The sequence below is a fragment of the Trichomycterus rosablanca genome, chromosome 16, assembly GCF_030014385.1.
Source record: "Trichomycterus rosablanca isolate fTriRos1 chromosome 16, fTriRos1.hap1, whole genome shotgun sequence".
NCBI classification, from domain to species: Eukaryota; Metazoa; Chordata; class Actinopteri; order Siluriformes; family Trichomycteridae; genus Trichomycterus; species Trichomycterus rosablanca.
The window spans coordinates 10,804,231-10,826,633 of NC_086003.1; the positions used below are offsets into that span (position 1 = coordinate 10,804,231).

At 39.6% G+C, this 22,403-nt stretch overlaps 1 protein-coding gene across 1 annotated transcript; it reads left to right on the top strand.

Moving 5' to 3' along the window:
* The first annotated feature begins 1,356 nt into the window (after nt 1–1,356).
* slc22a5 (solute carrier family 22 member 5) lies at nt 1,357–15,934 on the top strand. The gene is made up of 10 exons (XM_063012119.1): nt 1,357–1,749; nt 3,133–3,236; nt 6,043–6,197; nt 6,684–6,855; nt 9,052–9,175; nt 9,608–9,705; nt 11,759–11,973; nt 13,679–13,861; nt 15,552–15,687; nt 15,862–15,934. Exons 1-10 carry the CDS (start codon nt 1,357–1,359, stop codon nt 15,932–15,934), a joined length of 1,653 nt encoding a protein of 550 aa, XP_062868189.1.
* The last annotated feature ends 6,469 nt before the right edge of the window (nt 15,935–22,403 follow it).

The following is a 22,403-nucleotide window of genomic DNA, read 5'->3' on the forward strand; positions in this document are numbered from 1 at the left end:
TGGAGAATGCCGTCACAGCCTCACCTTCAGTAAAATCCTCTTACTTACCATTAAACTTGTGCAATTGGAATGGATATTAGCACAGTAAGTATGGCATGGAAAGTTCTGGATTTGAATGTGTACTGTATTATACAATGGAAAAGAGGCCTAAAAATCGCGCTCACTCACTCACTTTCTTAACCGCTCATCCAATTAGGGTCACGGATGACCCCAGCTTTTTAATGGGTGTAAGGCACACAGTAACACCCTGGATGGGGCGCCAGTCCATCACAGGGCAGACACACACACATTCACCTATAGGGCAATTCAGTGTCTCCAATTAACCTGACTGCATGTTTTTGGACTGTGGGAGGAAACTGGAGGAAACCCACGCAGACACGGGGAGAACATGCAAACTCTGCACAGAAAGGACCCAGGACCTTCTTGCTGTGAGGCAGCAGTGCTACCCACCGTGCCGCAGCCTAAAAATCAAGGATACAAAAAATTAATATTATTTTTTACAATTATTTTAATTCCAGTCAATGTATGTTATCAAAGTTACCTGCATGCATTAATATTCTGTCACTGATTTCTGAGACTTAAATTACTTAAATTTTTATTTAAATACATTTTGAGGTAAGATGGGTTGTATATTTCCAAATGCAACTGTATGTGTGTCATTACTAACCCTAAATAACAGTTGCAGGCCTGAAATTCATACTTTCTGCAATGAAATAAAAGTCAAAGTAAATCTAAGAAACACTGTGTTTTTTGTTATTTGCATTGTCCATATTGTCCCAGATTTGGGGTTGTATTATTATTATTATTGATACGATGAGGAAGGACATACAGGGTCTGGACTAACAAGAGGAGGATGCTCATGACAGGGCAGGATGGAGACGAATGATCGATGTGGCGACCCCTAACGGGAACAGCCGAAAGCAGAGAATTTATTATTATTATTATTATTATTATTATTATTGTTGTTGTTGTTGTTGTTGTTGTTGTTGTTGTTGTTGTTATTATTATTATTGATGATGATAAGAAATGTGAAATGTTTTTTTTATTTGATTTGATACGTCAAAAATGATGACTGTACACAAGTACACAGTTGAAGTTTGTAACTTTTTCATTTTTGAGTTTACTAATTCTAACGGATTTGAAACAGGGTAATAACAGTGATTAATTAAATGAGTTAAAACTTGCGTCACGTTTAACGAGTAGTTTGAAACACGCTGTTCCTCGTGATTACACGCTGATACACGTTTATTCCCCCTTTGCTCCCCCTGGCGTGTTTCTCACTATATGAACAACGAGCTGTAGAACGTGGGTCTCACATCCCTGACGGCTATTTTTTGTAGCTTTTCTTACCGCGCTATGTCGCTTACAAAGTACGACGAAAACACAGCGTTCCTCGGCGACTGGGGTCGTTTTCAAAAGACCGTCTTCTTTTTACTGTGCTCGAGCATTATCCCGAACGGTTTCACCGGCTTATCCATTGTTTTCCTGGGTGACACACCGCCTCATCATTGTCACATTCCGGATAGTGTGAATATCACTGCTGAATGGAGGAACGTCTCTATTCCGCTCGAGGACGGAACCACACGTTTTAGCAGATGCACGCGATACAAATTAGACATAATAAAAAGTTACTCAGATCGAGGTTTGGTGCCATGGGTTGATGTGAACGTATCTTTTATAGGAACAGAGAGCTGTAAGGATGGATGGGAATACGACCGCAAAACATATCTGTCTACTATCGTCACCGAGGTACGTTAGGTAGAATAACAGTAACAGACTTTAGCATTGAGTTTCGAATTTAATGGTATCCAGGTCAGTAGATTAACAGTCAGTGTGTAATGAACAGACTTTAGTTTTTCTCCACATAAAAGTCAATGACAATGTCTGGCTCTTTGGTGTGGGTTGTTATCTCCTGAAGCAAATATTTAATAATAATCAAACGTGCAGTGTGTATTGCAAGTTCAGAGTGCCCTGCACAAAACGAACATTGTGCTTGCAAACATTTTGGATTTATTGAGATGTTGTGTAATTACAGGCTGGATATTTGGCACACTAATATACTCAAAAATAAAAAAATGTCCCTGATCCCTTAATCAGGTATTTTACAAGAAGCTGCACACGTTATGCTTTAATCACCTAAAATGAACCAACCAAAAACATAATTTAATTATTTTAAACAAAACAAACAAGGTAAGTTTTAAAATAATTATATAACAAACCTGTGTTTTCAGACCTTTAAACCTGACCAGTGCCCTATACCATGCTAATTAGTACATGATTTTTAGTACTTTATTAGCAGCATTAGTCTCAGGTGCTGTTACATCACTTAATTTACGGAGCAGTTGGCAGACAGCCCCTACAGTGGCAATGCAGTCCTTTGCAAGATTGGTATGTATTCAATGTAAATAACAACTGAGACTGCTGGAAAAAGTATGCAAAAGTTCAACAAGGAAAAACTGCACATGAGGCAACCTCTAAAGTTCCCCTCTACAGACAGCGATATGTAGAGCAATGATCAATGATTAAATTCTGACTGCAGAAGTAAATATAAGGAAATGGCTGTGATCTTATGTCAATCTTATGACCATTGTCAATGTAATACAATGTTATACAATTGTACCTTTATCTCTACCAGACAAAGTACTGGTGTCCAGTCAGTTTGTCATAATGTGTTTGTAGTTATTTTTTTTGTTTACATTTGTTAGTCTAATTGTTGACTTTACAGTACTATATTATAGTACTATACTATAAGGCCAAAAGTATATGGACACCTAGTCATGACTTGGCACCAGGCTTGTTGGACAGCCTATTTAAAAATACCTTTTGGTGTGTGTCTGCAACACATTCTCTTACAAAGAAAATGTTGAGAGGAAACGGCAACAGGTTTAACTTAACAGGTTTAGCACAGGGCCAATGACTATCATCTCTTGCATAATGTGCAATGCCATGACCATAATGTGCATGCTTGACCCTGTATTTGATTTAACCTTACTTGCTATCTGACTGGCTAAGCTTCTTTATTTTATTCAAGGAAATTTTTTGGAGATACAGTGTATAATAATGCAATTTGACCAGCTAAAGTGTCAATAAATTTCTAAGCAATAATTATCCTGTTGTCTTGTTCAATGACAGTGGGATCTTGTGTGCTCAGATGATTGGAAAGCACCTTTGACCTCCTCTCTCTTCTTCTTTGGTGTTCTGTTTGGATCCTTAATCTCTGGACAACTGTCTGACAGGTGATATTATTAAGAAACAACACAGTATAACAAATTACAGCTCAGTCTTATTTGATTTGAAGGATTAAACCTAAACTTTGTTAGTGGAACATGACATCACAAATTGTGTCACGAAGTAGTAACTCAACGACAAAATTATATAAGATATGATATAGTATAGTAAGAACTATAAGAATAGTGATATAGACAGTAAGAACTAGGGCATAATAACAGTAATACTGTGGAACTGTGATGATGAATTTTGTTTTCAAATGTAGTTTTAAATTATAGTTATTTAATTTTATGTTGTGGGTGTTCAAACAAGTAGATTCATTTTATTTATTAATTTATTTAGCTACAATTAAGTGTCAAAACAGGGTGCAAAATCATGTACAGTATTGCACGTGGCTCCAACCAGTGGTAATAACAGCTGACAGACTGATAAAAATTCACCAGCTGACAGAATAAACAGATTTTTGACCAGAGTGAAAAGATACAAATACAAAAATATGTGGCAAATAGGGACAGAGTCAAAAAGTTCTAATAAAGAAAAGTCTAAAAGCATAGTATGTCTTTTTAAATATTATAAAAATGACCACAAGTACTAACAACTAACATTATTAATCACAAAACAATGTCTGAGTCATGTTCTCCCATTGTGCCGGTATCAGTTCTCATCCTGTTAACTCGGTTTCCCTTCATACCAAGCATTTGCCAGAGTACCCTTTATTGCTCAAAGCTGTAAGTAGGTGTGAATAACAAAAAGGTCTGTAAAACAAACTTTAATATACAGTGTATCACAAAAGTGAGTACACCCCTCACATTTCTGCAAATATTTTATTATAACTTTTCATGGGACAACACTATAGAAATTAAACTTGGATATACTGTAACTTAGAGTAGTCAGTGTACAACTTGTATAGCAGTGTAGATTTACTGTCTTCTAAAAATAACTCAACACACAGCCATTAATGTCTAAATGGCTGGCAACATAAGTGAGTACACCCCACAGTGAACATGTCCAAATTGTGCCCAAAGTGTCAATATTTTGTGTGACCACCATTATTATCCAGCACTGCCTTAACCCTCCTGGGCATGGAATTCACCAGAGCTGCACAGGTTGCTACTGGAATCCTCTTCCACTCCTCCATGATGACATCACGGAGCTGGTGGATGTTAGACACCTTGAACTCCTCCACCTTCCACTTGAGGATGCGCCACAGGTGCTCAATTGGGTTTAGTCCATCACCTTTACCTTCAGCTTCCTCAGCAAGGCAGTTGTCATCTTGGAGGTTGTGTTTGAGGTCGTTATCCTGTTGGAAAACTGCCATGAGGCCCAGTTTTCGAAGGGAGGGGATCATGCTCTGTTTCAGAATGTCACAGTACATGTTGGAATTCATGTTTCCCTCAATGAACTGCAGCTCCCCAGTGCCAGCAACACTCATGCAGCCCAAGACCATGATGCTACCACCACCATGCTTGACTGTAGGCAAGATACAGTTGTCTTGGTACTTCTCACCAGGGCGCCGCCACACATGCTGGACACCATCTGAGCCAAACAAGTTTATCTTGGTCTCGTCAGACCACAGGGCATTCCAGTAATCCATGTTCTTGGACTGCTTGTCTTCAGCAAACTGTTTGCGGGCTTTCTTGTGCGTCAGCTTCCTTCTGGGATGACGACCATGCAGACCGAGTTGATGCAGTGTGCGGCGTATGGTCTGAGCACTGACAGGCTGACCTCCCACGTCTTCAACCTCTGCAGCAATGCTGGCAGCACTCATGTGTCTATTTTTTAAAGCCAACCTCTGGATATGACGCCGAACACGTGGACTCAACTTCTTTGGTCGACCCTGGCGAAGCCTGTTCCGAGTGGAACCTGTCCTGGAAAACCGCTGTATGACCTTGGCCACCATGCTGTAGCTCAGTTTCAGGGTGTTAGCAATCTTCTTATAGCCTAGGCCATCTTTGTGGAGAGCAACAATTCTATTTCTCACATCCTCAGAGAGTTCTTTGCCATGAGGTGCCATGTTGAATATCCAGTGGCCAGTATGAGAGAATTGTACCCAAAACACCAAATTTAACAGCCCTGCTCCCCATTTACACCTGGGACCTTGACACATGACACCAGGGAGGGACAACGACACTAGTACACTGACTACTCTAAGTTATATCCAAGTTTAATTTCTATAGTGTTGTCCCATGAAAAGTTATAATAAAATATTTGCAGAAATGTGAGGGGTGTACTCACTTTTGTGATACACTGTATATGGCTAAATGTCTTCTTAGTTTATGTGTAAAAGTGAGAGCATAAGAGTACATTTCATTTAATTTAGTGTTTATTTCAGGGCCACACAACTATAAGATGTGATGGCACACAATGTGCAAAGTTGCAGCTGGATCTTACAGATGTTTTTGTAACTGCTGTAGGATAATACAAATGTTTACATGTGCCTCCCAAAGATGTAGCAAAAAGCACTCACCCTATCATTTGAAGGTTGCAAGTTTAAGCCACAACAATGCCATGTTTGCTATTTGAGTGAAAGATATGACATTCTTGTATCTCTATCACTGATTTTAATTACTGTTGAAAAACTATGGGATTAGTAAAGGAGCTTTTATCATTTTTTATTGTATGAGGGAACAGAGCATGTGTTTTGTTTTTAACAGGCTGCACATCAAATAGACAAATCATGCAGAATATATATTGTGTATTATGTAGTTTTTAGCTAACCTAAACATGAATAAACATTTTAAAGACCAGGTTTTTACATATACCAAATACAATTTTTAATACTTTTACTTTTACTTTTGTTTCACTCTTTAACAGGTTTGGAAGGAAAATTGTTCTGTTTTCAACCATGGCAGTTCAGACAATTTTCACCCTAATTCAAGTCTTCTCACAACATTGGATTACATTCTGCTCACTTTTCTTTGTTGTTGGGCTGGGACAGATTTCGAACTATGTGGCTGCATTTGTTTTAGGTATGCAAGGGACACTGTGGATTCTCATCTCTGTTATAGAATTATTGCTCTGGACAGTTGGTGGTCTTACACCTAAATATTACTTGTATAAAGTTTATAATAATAGCCCAAAATAAAGTCTTTTTATAGCTGGTAAAACCAGAGTTCAGAGTGGCACTAGGACTGGGGTTAAGAAAGCTTGCACTAGCCAGGAATGTGTAATGTCTAGTCAGGAATGAAGTTGTCTAATGTGAAGAAGCACTGTTTAATTTTTTTACTTAAATGCTACACAGTATATGTTGCTGTAATTACTCCATTATACAGTACATTATTCTAAGAAAGTACATATTCAGAATGACAAATAGTTTTTTTTGGAGTTTTGGCCATACACGTGTAGAGTTTTGGCCATACACAGAGCTTTTTTAAAACTCAAACATGAATTCTATGTACATATCTTGGCTTTAGGTAAAAGCTGCAGCTTTATTAACAAATTACTTTTGTCACAAGGAATGGAGATTTTCAGCGTTCGCGTGCGCATCCTCTATTCAACCGTTGGAGTGTGCATTTTCTTCTCTATTGGTTATATGGTGCTTCCTCTTGTGGCCTACTTCATAAGAGACTGGAGGATGCTACTGCTCACCCTTACCATACCTGGTTTTTTCTACGTCCCACTTTGGTGGTAGGTGCATCACATTTCATATGTGGTCAGCAACAATTTTTTATATGCACTTATTATTGATTTTTTAAATACATTTTTGTTACCAAAAGTAACAAAACAGTATTCAATACTTGATGGAAAAAGTCAAAAGTTGCTACTGCAACAATTATTAATAGAGTAATTAGCAGCAAGGTGAGAATTTTTGGGTATTAAAGGAGGATCCACCAAAGGCTCAGTTTTTGCAGGTTAAGGTATTGGCTCACCATTTTGTACCAAAACATTTGTTAATCAGTTCAAGGGGAACATTTAAAAAAAAAAAATACAAAGTGAGGTCTTTTACCATCAAACATATTATTGTAACTGTCATGCAGAGATGCAACCTGAAACTCTGTTATGTAAAGAGAAAGCAATACAACAGTTATATGCAGAAATGCCACCAAGCTATCTGGACCCAAACTCATCTCGGCTGAATCGAAAGACAATGGAAATGCATGCTGTGGTCAGATGAGTCCATGTTTCAGCTTGCTTTCTGGAAAAATACAAGTTGAGTTTTCCATGCCAGTGACGAAGAGGGCCATTAAGACATTTGTCACCAAAAGCTGCAAAAGCCAACATCTGTCATGGTTAGAGAGAAAGTGCCCAAGCAATGGGTACCATTGATATACCATTGATATATTGGGAAGTAAACATTTATCTGACGAAAGTATAAATGAAAGAAATCAGATGTTTTCTCTAACAAACTTAACTGTATTTTGTAAAAATAAACTAATTTAGAATTTAATGCCTGCAACACACTGAAAAAAGTTGAGATTGTTTGTAGAGGTTTGCATCCAACTATTACATCACCTTTTAATAAGAATTACACTATTTAGCTGTTTGGGAACTAAGAACACATTTTGCTTGATATAAGACTTCAGCTCCTCAACAGTCTGTGTTTTTTTGTCTAATTGTCTAACTCTCCTGTTCATACATTTTCAATAGAAGACAGATCTAGACTGCAGGCAGACCAGTCAAGCACACACACTCTGTGTCTACAAAGTCACTCTGTTGTAGAGTGTGTTAAAACAGGTCTGGCATTGTTTAGCTAAATATCCATGGACTTTCAGGGATAAGATGTGACCTTGATGACAACATGTTTTTCTAATATATGGTGCTGTATCAGTGTAACTTTCAACATAAATGCAAGTTACCCTTGCTGTGGGCACTAATACACCCATACCATGACTGATGTTGGCTTTTGCACTTTTTGCTGTTAACAGTCTAGACATCCTTTGTTCTAAAAAAAAAGCTAGACCACAACACGTTTCCAGTCGTACAGTCTATCTGAGATGAGCTTTGGCTTACTTTAATGACATTCAATATTTCTAATGCAACACGGTCTGATATTGTAAAAAAGAGGGTAAAAGATCTGAACTGTTTGCAATCTTGTCTTAAAAAATGTTTGTTTTGATATGAGTGACAATTCTTTCACAAAGTCTGGCTCAAAGTGATGAACTAGGACCGATCTTTGCTTGCAAAGACTAAGCCTTTGGTGAATTCTCCTTTATGCCCAGTTATTATACCCTCACAAGCTTTTTGTGAAAAGTTTGAAAACAATGTAACTTGAATATTCTATTAATGTTTTACTCATATTGTTCAGAGTCTTCTTTTTTTGCCAAAACAACCAAAACATAGCCATTTCTTAGTACTTAATTAAATAAATTGTCAAGAAAATTAACAAAACACTCATTCTTGTTTTTATTGCATTTTACAAAATATCCCATCTTGAAATGGGGTTGTATGTTATTTGGCCAGGTGTGCACAAATCTTTGAATAGAACTGCACACTGATCACTACAATGGTTTGCATTAAATTACTTTTATTTGTTTATGGAACAGTGCAAAACTAAACTGTTTGCAGAATAGTATTTTGGACAGCACTGCACTACAGGTTTTTCTTACAAAAAAACAAATGCAATTTATTGTATTATGATAACATTTTGTGTAAACTCACCATCTTTTTTGTGATGTCAAGAACTATCACTGACAAAAAAGAAGTCAGTGCCTGTAGATGTTTATAAAATTGACTAAGGTATTTAACAACAGAGAGCAGTTATGAAACGATGGACTATTTGGGTTTTTCAGTTGTCTTTTTAAATGCTTCTAATAAACCATAAGAAACATAAGAAATTTATTTGACATGTTTAACATAATTTATTTGATGTTTTTTTCAATACAGGTTTATTCCAGAGTCTCCAAGGTGGCTGCTTTCTCAGGGACGAGTAGAAGAAGCTGAGTCTATACTGAGACACGCTGCCAGGATAAATGGGATCCAAGCCCCAGAAATCATTTTTCCAATCCAGGTTAGATATATCGTTATTCTAAAAGCACAATAATGTTACTTAGTGAGCTGTAACTGCATTGTTTGAACTTAAGCACCTAAAACTACTCTGAATTACTTCTAAATTACTTCTCTTTTTGCTCTTTTTGCTGTGTCTCATGATTGTTTATCAATGCTTTGTTTATGCTTACAAAATGTGAATGTAAAAGTTATCTGAATTCTCTAATAACACTTCAGTCAAATCTTTTTTCTTGTCAAATAACAGTCAAATCTTTCTATGTGTTACATCCAGAAAATAAGCCAGCAATGTTATTATTAAACTTTCTAAATAAACAAAGTCACAAAGTCAGTGTTTATCTAAAGTGTGTTTTGTTAGCTGTAATCATCAGGTGGTACCCTGTACTTGGTTTGAGTTTATTGCAGTGCATTAAAACACACTTCATGTGCTTTGTAGTCTGGGGAGAAAACTGCAGGGGGGGAGTCTCATAACTTCTGTGATCTGGTGAGGACCAGCAACATCCGTACAATTACAATACTGCTGTGTCTAGTCTGGTAAGTGTCCATCTATGTATTTATATAAATATTGAGACCAAATACAGAAAGAAAGACCATGTCTATGCCCCTGATGGTCTGTACTAAAATGACACATTACACATCCCTAAATGTTTTAAATGTTGTATCACCATGTTTTTTTTCTACAGTATTATATTTTAATTAAAAACAACTATTGTGAGATTTATATCCACTTGTCTTGTTTTCATTACACAGGGGAGACACCCCTCCTTCTGTTAAAAAGTAACTAAGTAACGTTTACTCTGAGTTAATTTTAAATGAGTTACTTTTTACTTGAGTAGATTATTAGACTAGTAATTTTACTCGTACTTAATTAAAAATTCATCAAAGTAATAGTACATTTACTTGAGTACAATATTTTAGTACTCTTTCCACCTCTAGTTAACACTGATAAATAGGCATAGTTAGGCGAAACTTAAATGCTAACAACTGAAATTGCAAATCAGGAACAAAAGCAAATGAAAGAACTAAAGCAAGACAAGGTAAATAAAAAATTAAAGGGATACATTTATAATTTAGAGCAAAAATAAGGCTAAATAAAGATTTTAAACAACAGAAAGTTGACTAAAAGAGACAGATATAATAATAGAAGTGATTAGCGTGTTCTTCATAGTCCAGAATAGCCTAGTTCTGTTCAATATCTAATTGAATTATTTATTAGTCTTAAACTCAGCTTTTTAGACATGTTTACAAACTTAAAACAGAATTATAGATGAACCTGATAATTGAGGAGAGATTCTCTACATTATTTCTCTGAAAAGTGCCTCTGAAAGCTTTTAACAGTGTCTAATGCAGCTTTCTAGTTTGTAAATCCTTGCTTTGTGAATGCTAAATCTATCATTTTGTCCACAAATATACCACATGGAAAGCAAAAGCATGGATCAGCTTTAAAAAGTTAAGCCATCTCCTGAACCTAAAATGCATGAAATAAAAAATGTGTTATTATAATTAAAAAGTTACTTTAATGATAGTCACAGGGAAGCTAACAGAGATTAGCTGCCACTATCTAAGGGCTTATCAGAAATAAGCAAATAAATAAATTTACACTGAACAGTAAAACAGTGATTGGTTCAGAGAGAATGGCCTTTGGAGCCTTGTTTCTGAGCAACACCCAATCAACTGTGCAACAGAGCTGCACAGATGTCGTCTAGACCTGCCTGGATTAAAAGATGCTGAAACACAGTTGTCTCTGTTCACAATCCAGTGCTTGATTTAATGGGGCTGGGGCTGTTGACAGTTCTGGGCCCAGCATTCTGGAGTAAAGATGCTTAGACAGATTGTAGAACAGTAGTACAACATATTTATTTACTGTGTGTGGTGCAAAACATTAACAGTAAAAAACCCGCCAACAGATGATACTAGTAAATGCTATTAATGCTAATACCAAGGATATGCTAACTAAGATTAAGGTGTTAAGTGCCAGTGCAGTAACTAGTGCAAAAACAGGAGAGAAACACTGATCATACACACCAATAAACAGGCAAGACTAAGAGTTAACTAAAAGAGCAAACCAAGTAACAAACACTGAATTAAAATCCAGGCTAATTGCTATGTTAATTTCTAAACTAAGGAACATGAAAACAAACTATATGACCAAGAAAGAAACTATATCAGTATTTGCAAGAAAAGAAAGTGGAAGTAGGAACATGGAAAGGGCCGAATAACAGCACATGGAAGGGTGCAATGCTGTGCAAGATGTCCCTGGAGGAGGAAACTGTGGGATGAGCCTTAGGTATGTGTGATCAGAGGATGGGTACTTTCGTTACATGTAGAAAGAGTTAAAAAATATAAAGTTTAAAGTTTAGAAATGAATTGTCTTTAATTAAGACAAAGAACCAAAGCTTACACCCAAAGCAACACCGATTGATTTAAAATGAAGAATAACAAACACCACTCACACACTCTCCTGAGGAGTGACCAAAATTGCTTAATTACACAAGCTATAAAAACGATCAGTATACTTTAGGTCTACATTGCATAGACAAAACCCTATATGTTACATATACATAACTTTGTTCTTCCCTTATTCTAGGACGACACTCTCTATAGGATACTTTGCCTTATCTTTGAACACCTCCAACCTGCATGGGAACTCCTATCTTAATTGCTTCCTTTCAGCAGCTGTGGAAGTGCCTGCTTATATTATTTCCTGGTTCATGTTTTGCTACTGGCCTAGAAGGTTGTGTCTCTTCTCCACTCTTTCTCTGGGGGGAGTGGTGCTGCTTTTTGTTCACCTAGTACCTGAATGTGAGAATTATTTAAATCTTTTAAATTGTTGAAAGTTGTTGAACAATCATTGCAAATGTAGCATTAGAAAATGCACTCACCAGTCACTTTATTAGGTATGCAGTATGCACAAATTCTATGCAGTATTCACAAATTTTGGCTATTTCATGAGCTACACCTGTCATACATAATTACTTTGTGGTTATAAAAGTGTTGGGTGTTGCTCTGTACACTTTGTCACCCCTATATATGCTTTAGATGTTTGTTGAACCTCTAAATACCTCTCATAATTAACATTAAAGTGGTTAAAAAGCCAGACAACCCTGTTGCACCTTATACAGACATATGTATATAAAAACACACTACAATATCAAAACATTAATGTAAGTATTGTTAAAGTGCTACGATTGAAGCACAGCCCACATGATAACTTGTAAATTGTAATGACTGAACACATAATGACCGAATCAGGTTGTATACACTGATCAGCCATAACATTAAAACCACCACCTGGTTTCTACACTCACTGTTCATTTTATCAGCTCCACTTACCATATAAAAGCACTTTGTAGTTCTACAATTACTGACTGTAGTCCATCTGTTTCTCTACATATATTTTTAGCCTGCTTTCATCCTGTTCTTTAATGATCAGGACCCTGCAGTGACAATGACATGGTGGTGGTGTGTTAGTGCTGGTATGAGTGGATAAGACACAGCAGCGCTGCTGGAGTTTTTAAATACCGTGTCCACTCGCTGTGCACTCTATTAGACACTCCTACCTAGTTGGTCCACCTTGTAGATGTAAAGTCAGAGGCAATTGCTCATCTGTTGCTGCTGTTTGAGTTGGTCATCTTCTAGACCTTCATCAGTGGCCTCAGGACGCTGCCCACAGGGTGCTGTTGGCTGATATATTTTTGGTTGGTGGACTATTCTCAGTGTTTAAAAACTCCATCAGCATTGCTGTGTCTTATCCATTAATACCAGCACAACACACACTAACACACCACCTCCATGTCAGTGTTACTGCAGTGCTGAGAATGACCCACCACCCAAATACCTACTCTGTAGTGGTCCTGGGAGAGTCCTGACCATTGAAGAACAGGGTGAAGGGCGGCTAACAAAGCATGCAGAGAAACAGATGGACTACAGTCAGTAATTGGAGAACTACAAAGTACAAAGGAGGTGGTTTTAATGTCATGGCTGATCGGTGTATACTGATTGTATATGGGTCTTTGTATATGGGCGACAAAGTGCACATAGCAACAGCTGAGCTACATTTAGTGAATCTTTACACACTACACTATCAATACATTACAATGTAAGTATTATTAAGGTGCTATGATTGGAGCATAACCCACATAATAACTTATTGTAATGACTGAACACATAATGACTGAATCAGGTAACTGATTGTATATGGGTCTCTGTATATGGGCGACAAAGTGCACAAAGCTACAGCTGAGGTACATTTAGTGAATCTTTACCCACTAGGTTTCTTCATATGTTAGGTGCAGCTTAAAAAATACCCACTGAAAGTATGAACAAGATATAACAAGATGTTTTCAAATTGTATGAGATTATTTTAAACAACAGAATGAAACAAATGCAGCAATCTCAATGTAGAAACAAAACATTATATGTTTAAGTAGCTCATTTGCATTTCCAGGGTAAAATTTGACATTTGTAATAATGTTTTGAATGTGTTTTTTTTTTTTTGCTGTCACAGATATGAATTATGTTGCAATTTCACTGGAAATGCTAGGAAAGTTTGGAGTGACCATAGCCTTTGCAATTGTGTATGCTTTTACTGCTGAGCTGTACCCTACTGTCTTAAGAAACACAGCTGTGGGAACTTGTTCTATGGCATCAAGACTGGGCAGCATATTTGCACCGTATTTCATCTATCTGGGTCAGTAAAGTTTTTTTTCTTTATTTGGATATTGTTAATAAAAGGGCACATGTTAGAATGACTACTGTAAAGACTATCACTATTAACTGAAGTAAGCATATTTAAGGTAAAACTAAATAACATTAAATACCATTTTGAAATAGCTGTAGGTAAAAACTTTTTGAAAACTTCACAAGGAAGTGACAATAACTTTTGTGCTCTGAAACTAAAGTATGAACTTTTAAGTTCTATTTGTAAGTGAATTTTTGGCTTAAAGTTAACAAGGCACATTAGCCAGTAACACCGGCTTTATTGTAAATTTTGGTGGTAGCATTATGTTGTAGAGATGCTTCAGGGGCAGGGATCACAGCTCTTAATAGGTTAACACGATTCATGAAGTTCTTGGTTGAAATTGTTACCCTTTGGTAGAAAATTTTAACCGTGATGCAGTGGGATGTGTTAAAAGTGTAGGAAACTGAGATAAGTTCCTAATTTTAACCCAAACAAATATCTGTGGTAACCCCTAATATTGCTATATACAATAACTGCCCAACTTACCTGCCAGAAATTTTGGTTCCTTCCACTTGACAAAATTCTTTATCACATTGAGCAAAATTAATTAAGACTTAGCAAATAAGCCTATAATAACAGACTAAAACGCCAAATATGAAACAAGGGGTATACTTACTTATATATTCTTAACATTTAGGTTTTCACAATTGTATACACATTTTGAACATACTGCATTGGTTTTTACAGAAATTGGTTTCTGATGAAAATGATTAGAATTAAATATAAAGTACTTAGTCAAATTAATAAAAATCCCAGATTGTGACAATCACATCTTTTTGATTTTATTTTTTTACCACTTTAAGCTGGGCCTGGTTTCTCTAGAATCACCACTGTCTGATAGCACTGCTAGGGATTCAAGCACTGGATCCCAGTAGTAATGGGCTAGCACTGTGCCACCCAAGTGCTCTCTGATCGATTATGAATGCCCAAATGATCAGCCATGACTTTTTGATGAGTAAAAACCTAATTCTGTTACTCAGTGTTTACTATTAAAAAGACCAGTGCAGTGATGTGCAACAAGTTGACTAAGTTACAAATTAGAAAAGTAAATAGCTAAACATTTTAAAAATGCTAATTTCCACTATCAGGCCAATAATGAAGAAACTTAAAGCAACTAGAAAATTAAGATTCTTCCAAAAAAAGAGCAATTGTTTACACTGACCACATGTACAGTGAGAAGAATCCATTTTTCTAATATAATGTTAAGACATTGTGTAATGTGTCTAAATAACCTAAAAAAATATTAGAAAAAGTAAAAGAAACATAGCCACGGCAGTTGGTTTTCTAATAGACTAATGGCTAAACATATTTACTCTGGAGTTACTGATGTTGATACTGTTACTGATGTAATACTGTTGTTGTGCCACATTTGTGCATATGAAAGGGAGTTAATTTGTCCTCATTAAGTATCACTTGCTGGTGCTGAATCTGCTCCTAATTCATATCAGTTGTTGGTTGTTTAAAATGAAATAGCATTTGAAAGCTGTATTTTATAAGTTAATTGTGTAATTGTGACTATCCTTAAATAGAAGTAAACCTCCAGCATGAGCTAACAAAAATCTAAAATAAAAATGCATTATACACAAGCCAGTATGACCACATCAGGATTTACTTTTTCTATTTTCTTTTACCGTGACAGGAGGATATTATAGAGCCCTGCCTTACATTCTAATAGGAACACTAAGTGTTCTGTCTGGGTTGCTAAGCCTCCTGATTCCAGAGAGCTTTGGTATGCCTTTGCCTGAGACCATTAATCACATGCAGAAAGTCACTAGGTAAGCTTTAATGCTTTACACGGCAAAAAACTGTGCATAATCCATTAACTTCTAAACCTCATGAGTTACATAATACAAGTTAAGCTTTATACAGAAACGTGATTGAAGTTTCTTTTTAGTTTCTTTTTGCACTTTTTTTTTTTTTTTAAATAACACATGTTGTTTGTCTTCCAGTTGTAAAAAGAGATGCCAGTGTTTCGATCTTGCCTGTTTCAAAGGTGAAGAAGAACGAGGGACTGAATTCTAATAAGTATTTACTGTAGTAACATTTGTGTGCTTTGGTGTGCACACTGCATTGTGAAAAAAATACTATAAATTATTGATAGCTAATTATTTTAATCCTGCATTTGTACATCATTTAGTCATCTTACATAGTAGTATTTGCACTTAAAATATAGCTTCATTTAATGTTTAGTTTTGGAGCCTAAAAAGTTTAGATCATGATTTTGTTAAAAGTAACTGTTTTCATAGAAAAAGCATAAAATTGTACTACAGTATATAAATTATGAAAAATAATTCTCACAATAAATTATTTATAATGCCACCTATTTAACTGCCTAACTTTTAGTTGCTTTCTTTAAAATGTTTATTCTGTGGACATGAAAAACCCAAAACTTTGTAACTCCTTACAAAAACTAACCTAAATAAAATTGGACATTATGTTAGTTTCATGTACTGCACTGAATTAATTCTGTATTCAACATGATCTAAAAGTCTTTAATACAATAAATTATCTAAATGATCTAATCTAACTTTGCTGTGTAAAAACATGCAGAATGACACATCTCTTAATTTGGCTTTTTGCTAAACTCATTTAGCAGCTGAGCCACGCTACAGAGTCCTTCTGCATTCCAGCAAAGGGGGCATAAAGACGCAGATAATTTATGTGTTTGTTCTTTTTAATTTTTTTAAGTTATCTGCACCTTATTAGCATTAACTGGCTTCAGGTTGGAGTTATTTTATATATAACAATTTCTGTTTCACAGATTTGCCAGTTTTTCTGTCTAGTAAACCGTCTTTTTCTGGAACAAAGGTGCCAGGTTTGGTTAGGTCTAGTTTTCCGCTGGCTAATGAGACCAGCACACTTAGCTCTTTCTACATACTTGGTGTTGCAGCATTTTAGAACCGCCCTGGGAGAACAAATTGCCCCAGGGGTGGTGTGACATCCCTGTTTTCAGAGTGGACCACACATACATCTACATAATGCCATCCTATGCTAGTTTGGGTGTACAACCCCAGAGCAGAAAAAGTTGGGTCAGTATGGAAAATGCAAATAAAATAAAAATGCAGTGTTCCTTACATTTACTTTGATATAACCACATAGGCAAGGGATTACTTTGGCAAACCTTTGTCAAGCACTACAATACAGAGTTACATGCACAAATGCCACTTAAAACTTTACTGTGCATAAAAGAAGCCTTATGTTAACCATGTCCAAAAGTGGTGTTGACTTCTTTTGGCTCGAAAGCATCTAGGATGGACCATCACACAGTGGAAATGTGTCTTGGGGTCAGATGAATCAGCATTCCAGGTCTTTTTTGGAAAAACTAGATGCGGTGTGCTCCGGACCAAAGACGAAAAGGACTGTTATTAGCAACAAGTCCAAAAGCCAGGGTCTGTCATGGTGTGAGGCTGTGTCAGTGCCCTTGGCAAAGGTAATTTAAACCTTTGTGATGGCAGCTTTATTGTAGAAAAGTACATTGAGATTTTAGAGCAACATATGCTGCATTCAAGACGTCATCTTTTCCAGGGACGTCCATGCATTTTTCAACAAGACAGTGCAAAACCACATGCTGCACACATTACAAAGGCATGGCTGTGGAAGAAGAGGGTACGGGTACTGGACTGGTCTGCCTGCAGTCCTGACCTGTCCCCAATAGAGAATGTGTGGAGAATTTTGAAACAAAAAACGCGACAACGACGACCCTGTACTGTTGCACATCTTAAGACGTGTTTGCATGAAGAATGAACCAAAATAAAAGCTGAAACATTAAATTGCTTGGTCCCCTCGGTGCCAAAACGTTTGGTGAAAAGGAATGGCAACATTACAAAGTAATAAATGCTTTACTGTCCCAACTTTTTTTGGAATGTGTTGCAGGCCTGAAAGGCAGGAATGGATGTTTATTAATAAATGAAAGGAAGTTGAGCAGACATAACATAAAATATCTCAGGTTCATCCAGTCTGCAATCAAATTAAAGTCAAAGTAAATGTAAGAAATGTAAGTGTTTTTTTATTAGTTGCATTTTCCATGCTGTCCCAACTTTTTTCTGATTTGGCGTTGTAGTTAGGGTGCCGCTTATGCATTGTGTAACAGCTCAGGAGGATATTTAATGTGAGGTGTGTAATGTGGGAGAAAGGAGGACTCACAGGCAGAGATAAACTACAAATTAAATTTTATTTATTAATAACAAACAGAAAAATAAACAGAGAAATAAAAAGAGAAACCAAAAAACCGATCGGAACCTCCGATGGAAGCTGCTTACGCAGCAAACCAAAAATTGACAAAAGGGAAAATCAAAAGAGCGGACGCGAACCCCGGTCTTTCAGGTGAGAACCGGGAGCGTTACTACCGCGCCAACACGGCACGGGTTAACAAAAGCACGTAGACGCTGAAGGCGCTACGGTGAGCAGGTGCGGGAGAAAAACCTCCGCTGAATAACAGCCCCAGCACAGCGGTAGGCTAGCGTAGATATCAATCGGCGCGCGACAAGCTTACGGTCGCAGTAGCTGAAGCACACCGATCTGAAACAAGAGAAAAAGATGCAAGTTCAGTTAAGACCACGGTCTTGTAGGTATCGGCAACGGATGGAGAAGGCCCCTCGGGCGCTCTCTGGGACTCTTATTCAGAGCGCACACAGAGCAGGCACGGACAAAGTCACGTACCTGGTTCTCCATCCCCGGCCACCAAATGGTCAGCTATCTGGGTCGAGGGGATCACGGGATCAGGTCCGGTCTCCGGCCTAGTCGGTTCCCACTGTCTAGACAGGGCATCCGGTTTAGTGTTTTTGGATCCCGGTCTATACGAAGTGGAATCTACCAAAAAATAAGGACCACCGGGCCTGACGAGAATTCATCCTCTTAACTTGCTGGATAAATGACACATTTTTGTGATCTGTCCAGACAAGAAAAGGATGTTTGGCCCCCTCGAGCCAGTGTCGCCACTCCTCTAAAGCCAACTTAATGGCTAGAAGTTCCCTGTCTCCGACCGGGTAATTCCGCTCAGGCGGTGCGAAAAGAAGGCACACGGATGCAGCTTCTTTCCTGGCCCCACTCTCTGGGACAAGATTGCCCCTACCCCAATCTCTGAGGTGTCCACTTCGACCACGAAGGCTTCCTCAGGGTCAGGCAACTGCAAAACTGGAGCAGTTGTCAAGAGAGCTTTTAGCTTGTCAAAAGCTTGTTGGGCCTGCACCGACCACTTGAAAGAACCCTTACCAGTAAGGGCCGTTAACGGTGCAGCGACAGAGCTAAAGTTCTGAATGAAACGCCGGAAAAAATTAGCAAAGCCCAAAAACCTTTGCATCTGGCATACAGAACTTTAAGTTGGCCACTTCTCCACAGCAACAACTTTAGCCGGGTCCATGCGAAGGGTGCCCTCTGACACTACAAACCCCAGGAACGAAACCGTGGGGGAGTGAAAGACAGACTTCTATGCCCTATGTGCTCGTCGATGGACCGACTAAAGATAAGGATATCGTCTAGATAAACGTAGACGAATTTATCAAGAGTCTCCCGCAAGACCTCGTTGATAAACCTCTGGAAGACTGCGGGGGCATTTATTAACCCGAATGGCATCACCAGATACTCATAGTGGCCAGTGGGCGTAATGAACGCAGTCTTTCATTCATCCCCCTGCCGGATCCGGATCAAATTGTACGCGCTGCGTAAATCGAGCTTCGTAAAAATAGATGCTCGCTGAAGGGCTTCGAAAGCCGTGGCCATCAGCGGCAGCGGGTACCGATCCTTGATCGTTATGGCATTCAGACCGCGGTAGTCGACACAGGGGCGCAAAGTACCGTCCTTCTTGTTCACAAAAAAGAACCCTGCCCCGGCTGGGGAGGACGAAGGACGGATGAACCCCTGTTTAAAGGCACATACTCCTCCATAGCTACCTTTTCTGGGCCAGAGAGCGAGAAAAGGCGCCCTCTAGGGGGAGTAGTGCCGGGCAACAAATTAATGGCGCAGTCAAACAGTCTGTGGGGGGGCAAGTCCTGCGCCCGGGACTTGCTAAAAACCTCCCGTAAATCATGGTACACAGGAGGAACTGTGGCCAGATCCGGGGTTTCCATTTTGGGTACTGGCGGGTCGGGATTCGCGCCAGCCTGAAGCAAGCACGAACCTCGGCACCGTGTTCCCCAGATGAAGATTGACCCGGAGGCCCAGTCGATCTGGGGGTTGTGTCTTTGCAGCCACGAATGCCCCAAGACCACCTGGAGGTGAGGAACGTGAGTCACTAAAAAGGTGATCCGTTCCTCGTGGTCATCTAGACGCAACGTTAAGGGTTGCGTCCGATGGGTAACCGGGCTGCCCGCTACGGCTCGGCCATCTACAGCATGGACCGAGACCGGCTTGGTTAGCGGTTGGACCTCTATCCCCAGCCTGCGTACCAGATTGATGTCCATAAAGCTCTCTACCGCCCCCGAATCCACACAAACCCTAAGGTTTGTGTTTCCCGAACCCCAAGACAACCGGGCCGATAGGAACAGGCCCTGAGTAGGGATGTTAGTTAGGCCCTCTCTCGTCTCCCTGGCACGAGAGCGGCCTACCTTTTTAAAGGTTGTCTGGGTCGGGAGGATGAGCCTGATGCCGGAAGGGCATCAGGTCCCGTCGACCCAAGCTGCATGGGTTCGGGATCCGGTTCGGGTGGAGAGACTCTAGGAGGGGCCTGCGCGCGAACAAATGGAGGACAGGTACTCCGTTCTCGCGCACGCTGGCGAAGGCGAGTGTCGATGGACGTCGCCAGCGTGTAAAAGGCCTTAAGCGTAGTAGGGGGGTCCCTAGTAGCCAGCTCGTCCTTAACCCTACCTGAGAGACCACGATGAAAAATGGAGGTAAGGGCTCCCTCATCCCAACCACACTCTGCTGCTAGCGTTCGAAACTCAATAACATAATCCGCTACTGATCGACTACCTTGGGTGAGCTCGAGTAGGCGTGGGCCCGCCTCGCGGCCCCCCGAAGGGTGAAAAAAGGTCTCCTTAAGGGCTTCCTTAAAAGAGCTTTCAGAGGAGCACTCGGGGGCATTCTGCTCCCAAAGGGCAGTAGCCCACTCTAGTGCCCTACCAGTTAACAGAGATATGATGTAGGCGACTTTAGAACGCTCAGTGGGATAACGAGAGGGTTGCAGTTCGAACGCTAGTGCACACTGAAGGAGAAAGCCGCGACACCTCCTCGCGTCCCCCGAAAATCTTTCGGGGGGAGGGATGGGGGTGTCGCGGAGAGTGGGTCACGGGATTCGGGCTGGGCTCCGAGATTGGCGGATGCCGGGTGAGCGCTGCTATCCGCTGTGCCAACTCGTTAAGGGCCACCTCATGCCTGCCCAACGCCACTCCTTGGTGGCGTAGCACGTCCGCGAGTGGTTGGGGCTCTGCTCAGTCCATAACTCTTCGCACCTTTCTGTAATGTGGGAGAAAGGAGGACTCACAGGCAGAGATAAACTACAAATTTAATTTTATTTATTAATAACAAACAGAAAAATAAACAGAAATAAAAAGAGAAACCAAAAAACCGACCGGAACCTCCGACGGAAGCTGCATACGCAGCGAACCAAAAATTGACAAAAGGGAAAATCAAAAGAGCGGACGCGAACCCCGGTCTTTCAGGTGAGAACCGGGAGCGTTACTACCGTGCCAACACGGCACAGGTTAACAAAAGCGCGTAGACGCTGAAGGCGCTACGGTGAGCAGGTGCGGGAGAAAAACCTCCGCTGAATAACAGCCCCAGCACAGCGGTAGGCTAGCGTAGATATAAATCGGCGCGCGACAAGCTTACGGTCGCAGTAGCTGAAGCACACCGATCTGAAACAAGAGAAAAAGATGCAAGTTCAGTTAAGCAAGCTCACACATGCGGATTCGAACCGGGGTTGCCGGCAGACCAACCGAGCGCTTTACAGAGTCGCCACCCAGCGGTTGTGGAATCCAATGGTTGTGGAGAACCAGCGTCATATCACGGGGCTGAATGCAACCGCTAATGCTAAATGCTAAGCGAGTAAACAAACGGCAGTTCAAGGACTGCACGGCGTCGCACCACGCTACTTCTAAGAAAGGTAAAAGCAAAGCTAACTACCTCAACCTTGCGGTCTACACACCCTAATGGCCTTGTGCCACCAGGGGTACCACCTAAGGCTAAAAAAGAGAGTGGACGAGCTGCCACTGAGAGGTGGTCAGCCCTAATTAGCGACCTACTTACTTAAGGCCTTTGTTTTCTGAGCTCTGTAACGCCTGCTTCGCTGGGAACCCGGGGCACGTTCACCAGCTACAACAGGCATCCTAATAAGGTGAAGTTAACACTGTGGGGTGTTTGATAAAAACACAGGACACAGAAGAATTTGCTAAGTTTCCTTCTTTTACTAAGGATTGCAGCCTGTACTTGAAATGGTTCAATGTCTACAAAGCTTGATTACATAGACAGTTCACACATCGTAGTCACAAATCTCATAATGTGGATGTTTTACATGCAATCACGCATCCACACATATCATGCTGCCATGCTGCTAAAC

What these genes read in the sequence shown, in the direction of transcription:
- slc22a5 (XM_063012119.1), top strand. Translation starts at nt 1,357, where the DNA reads ATGTCGCTTACAAAGTACGACGAAAACACAGCGTTCCTCGGCGACTGG. An exon ending in TCTGGACAACTGTCTGACAG is followed by an intron (nt 3,237 to 6,042) that starts GTGATATTATTA and finishes ACTCTTTAACAG; the next exon opens with GTTTGGAAGGAAAATTGTTC. An exon ending in TGTTCACCTAGTACCTGAAT is followed by an intron (nt 11,974 to 13,678) that starts GTGAGAATTATT and finishes TTGCTGTCACAG; the next exon opens with ATATGAATTATGTTGCAATT.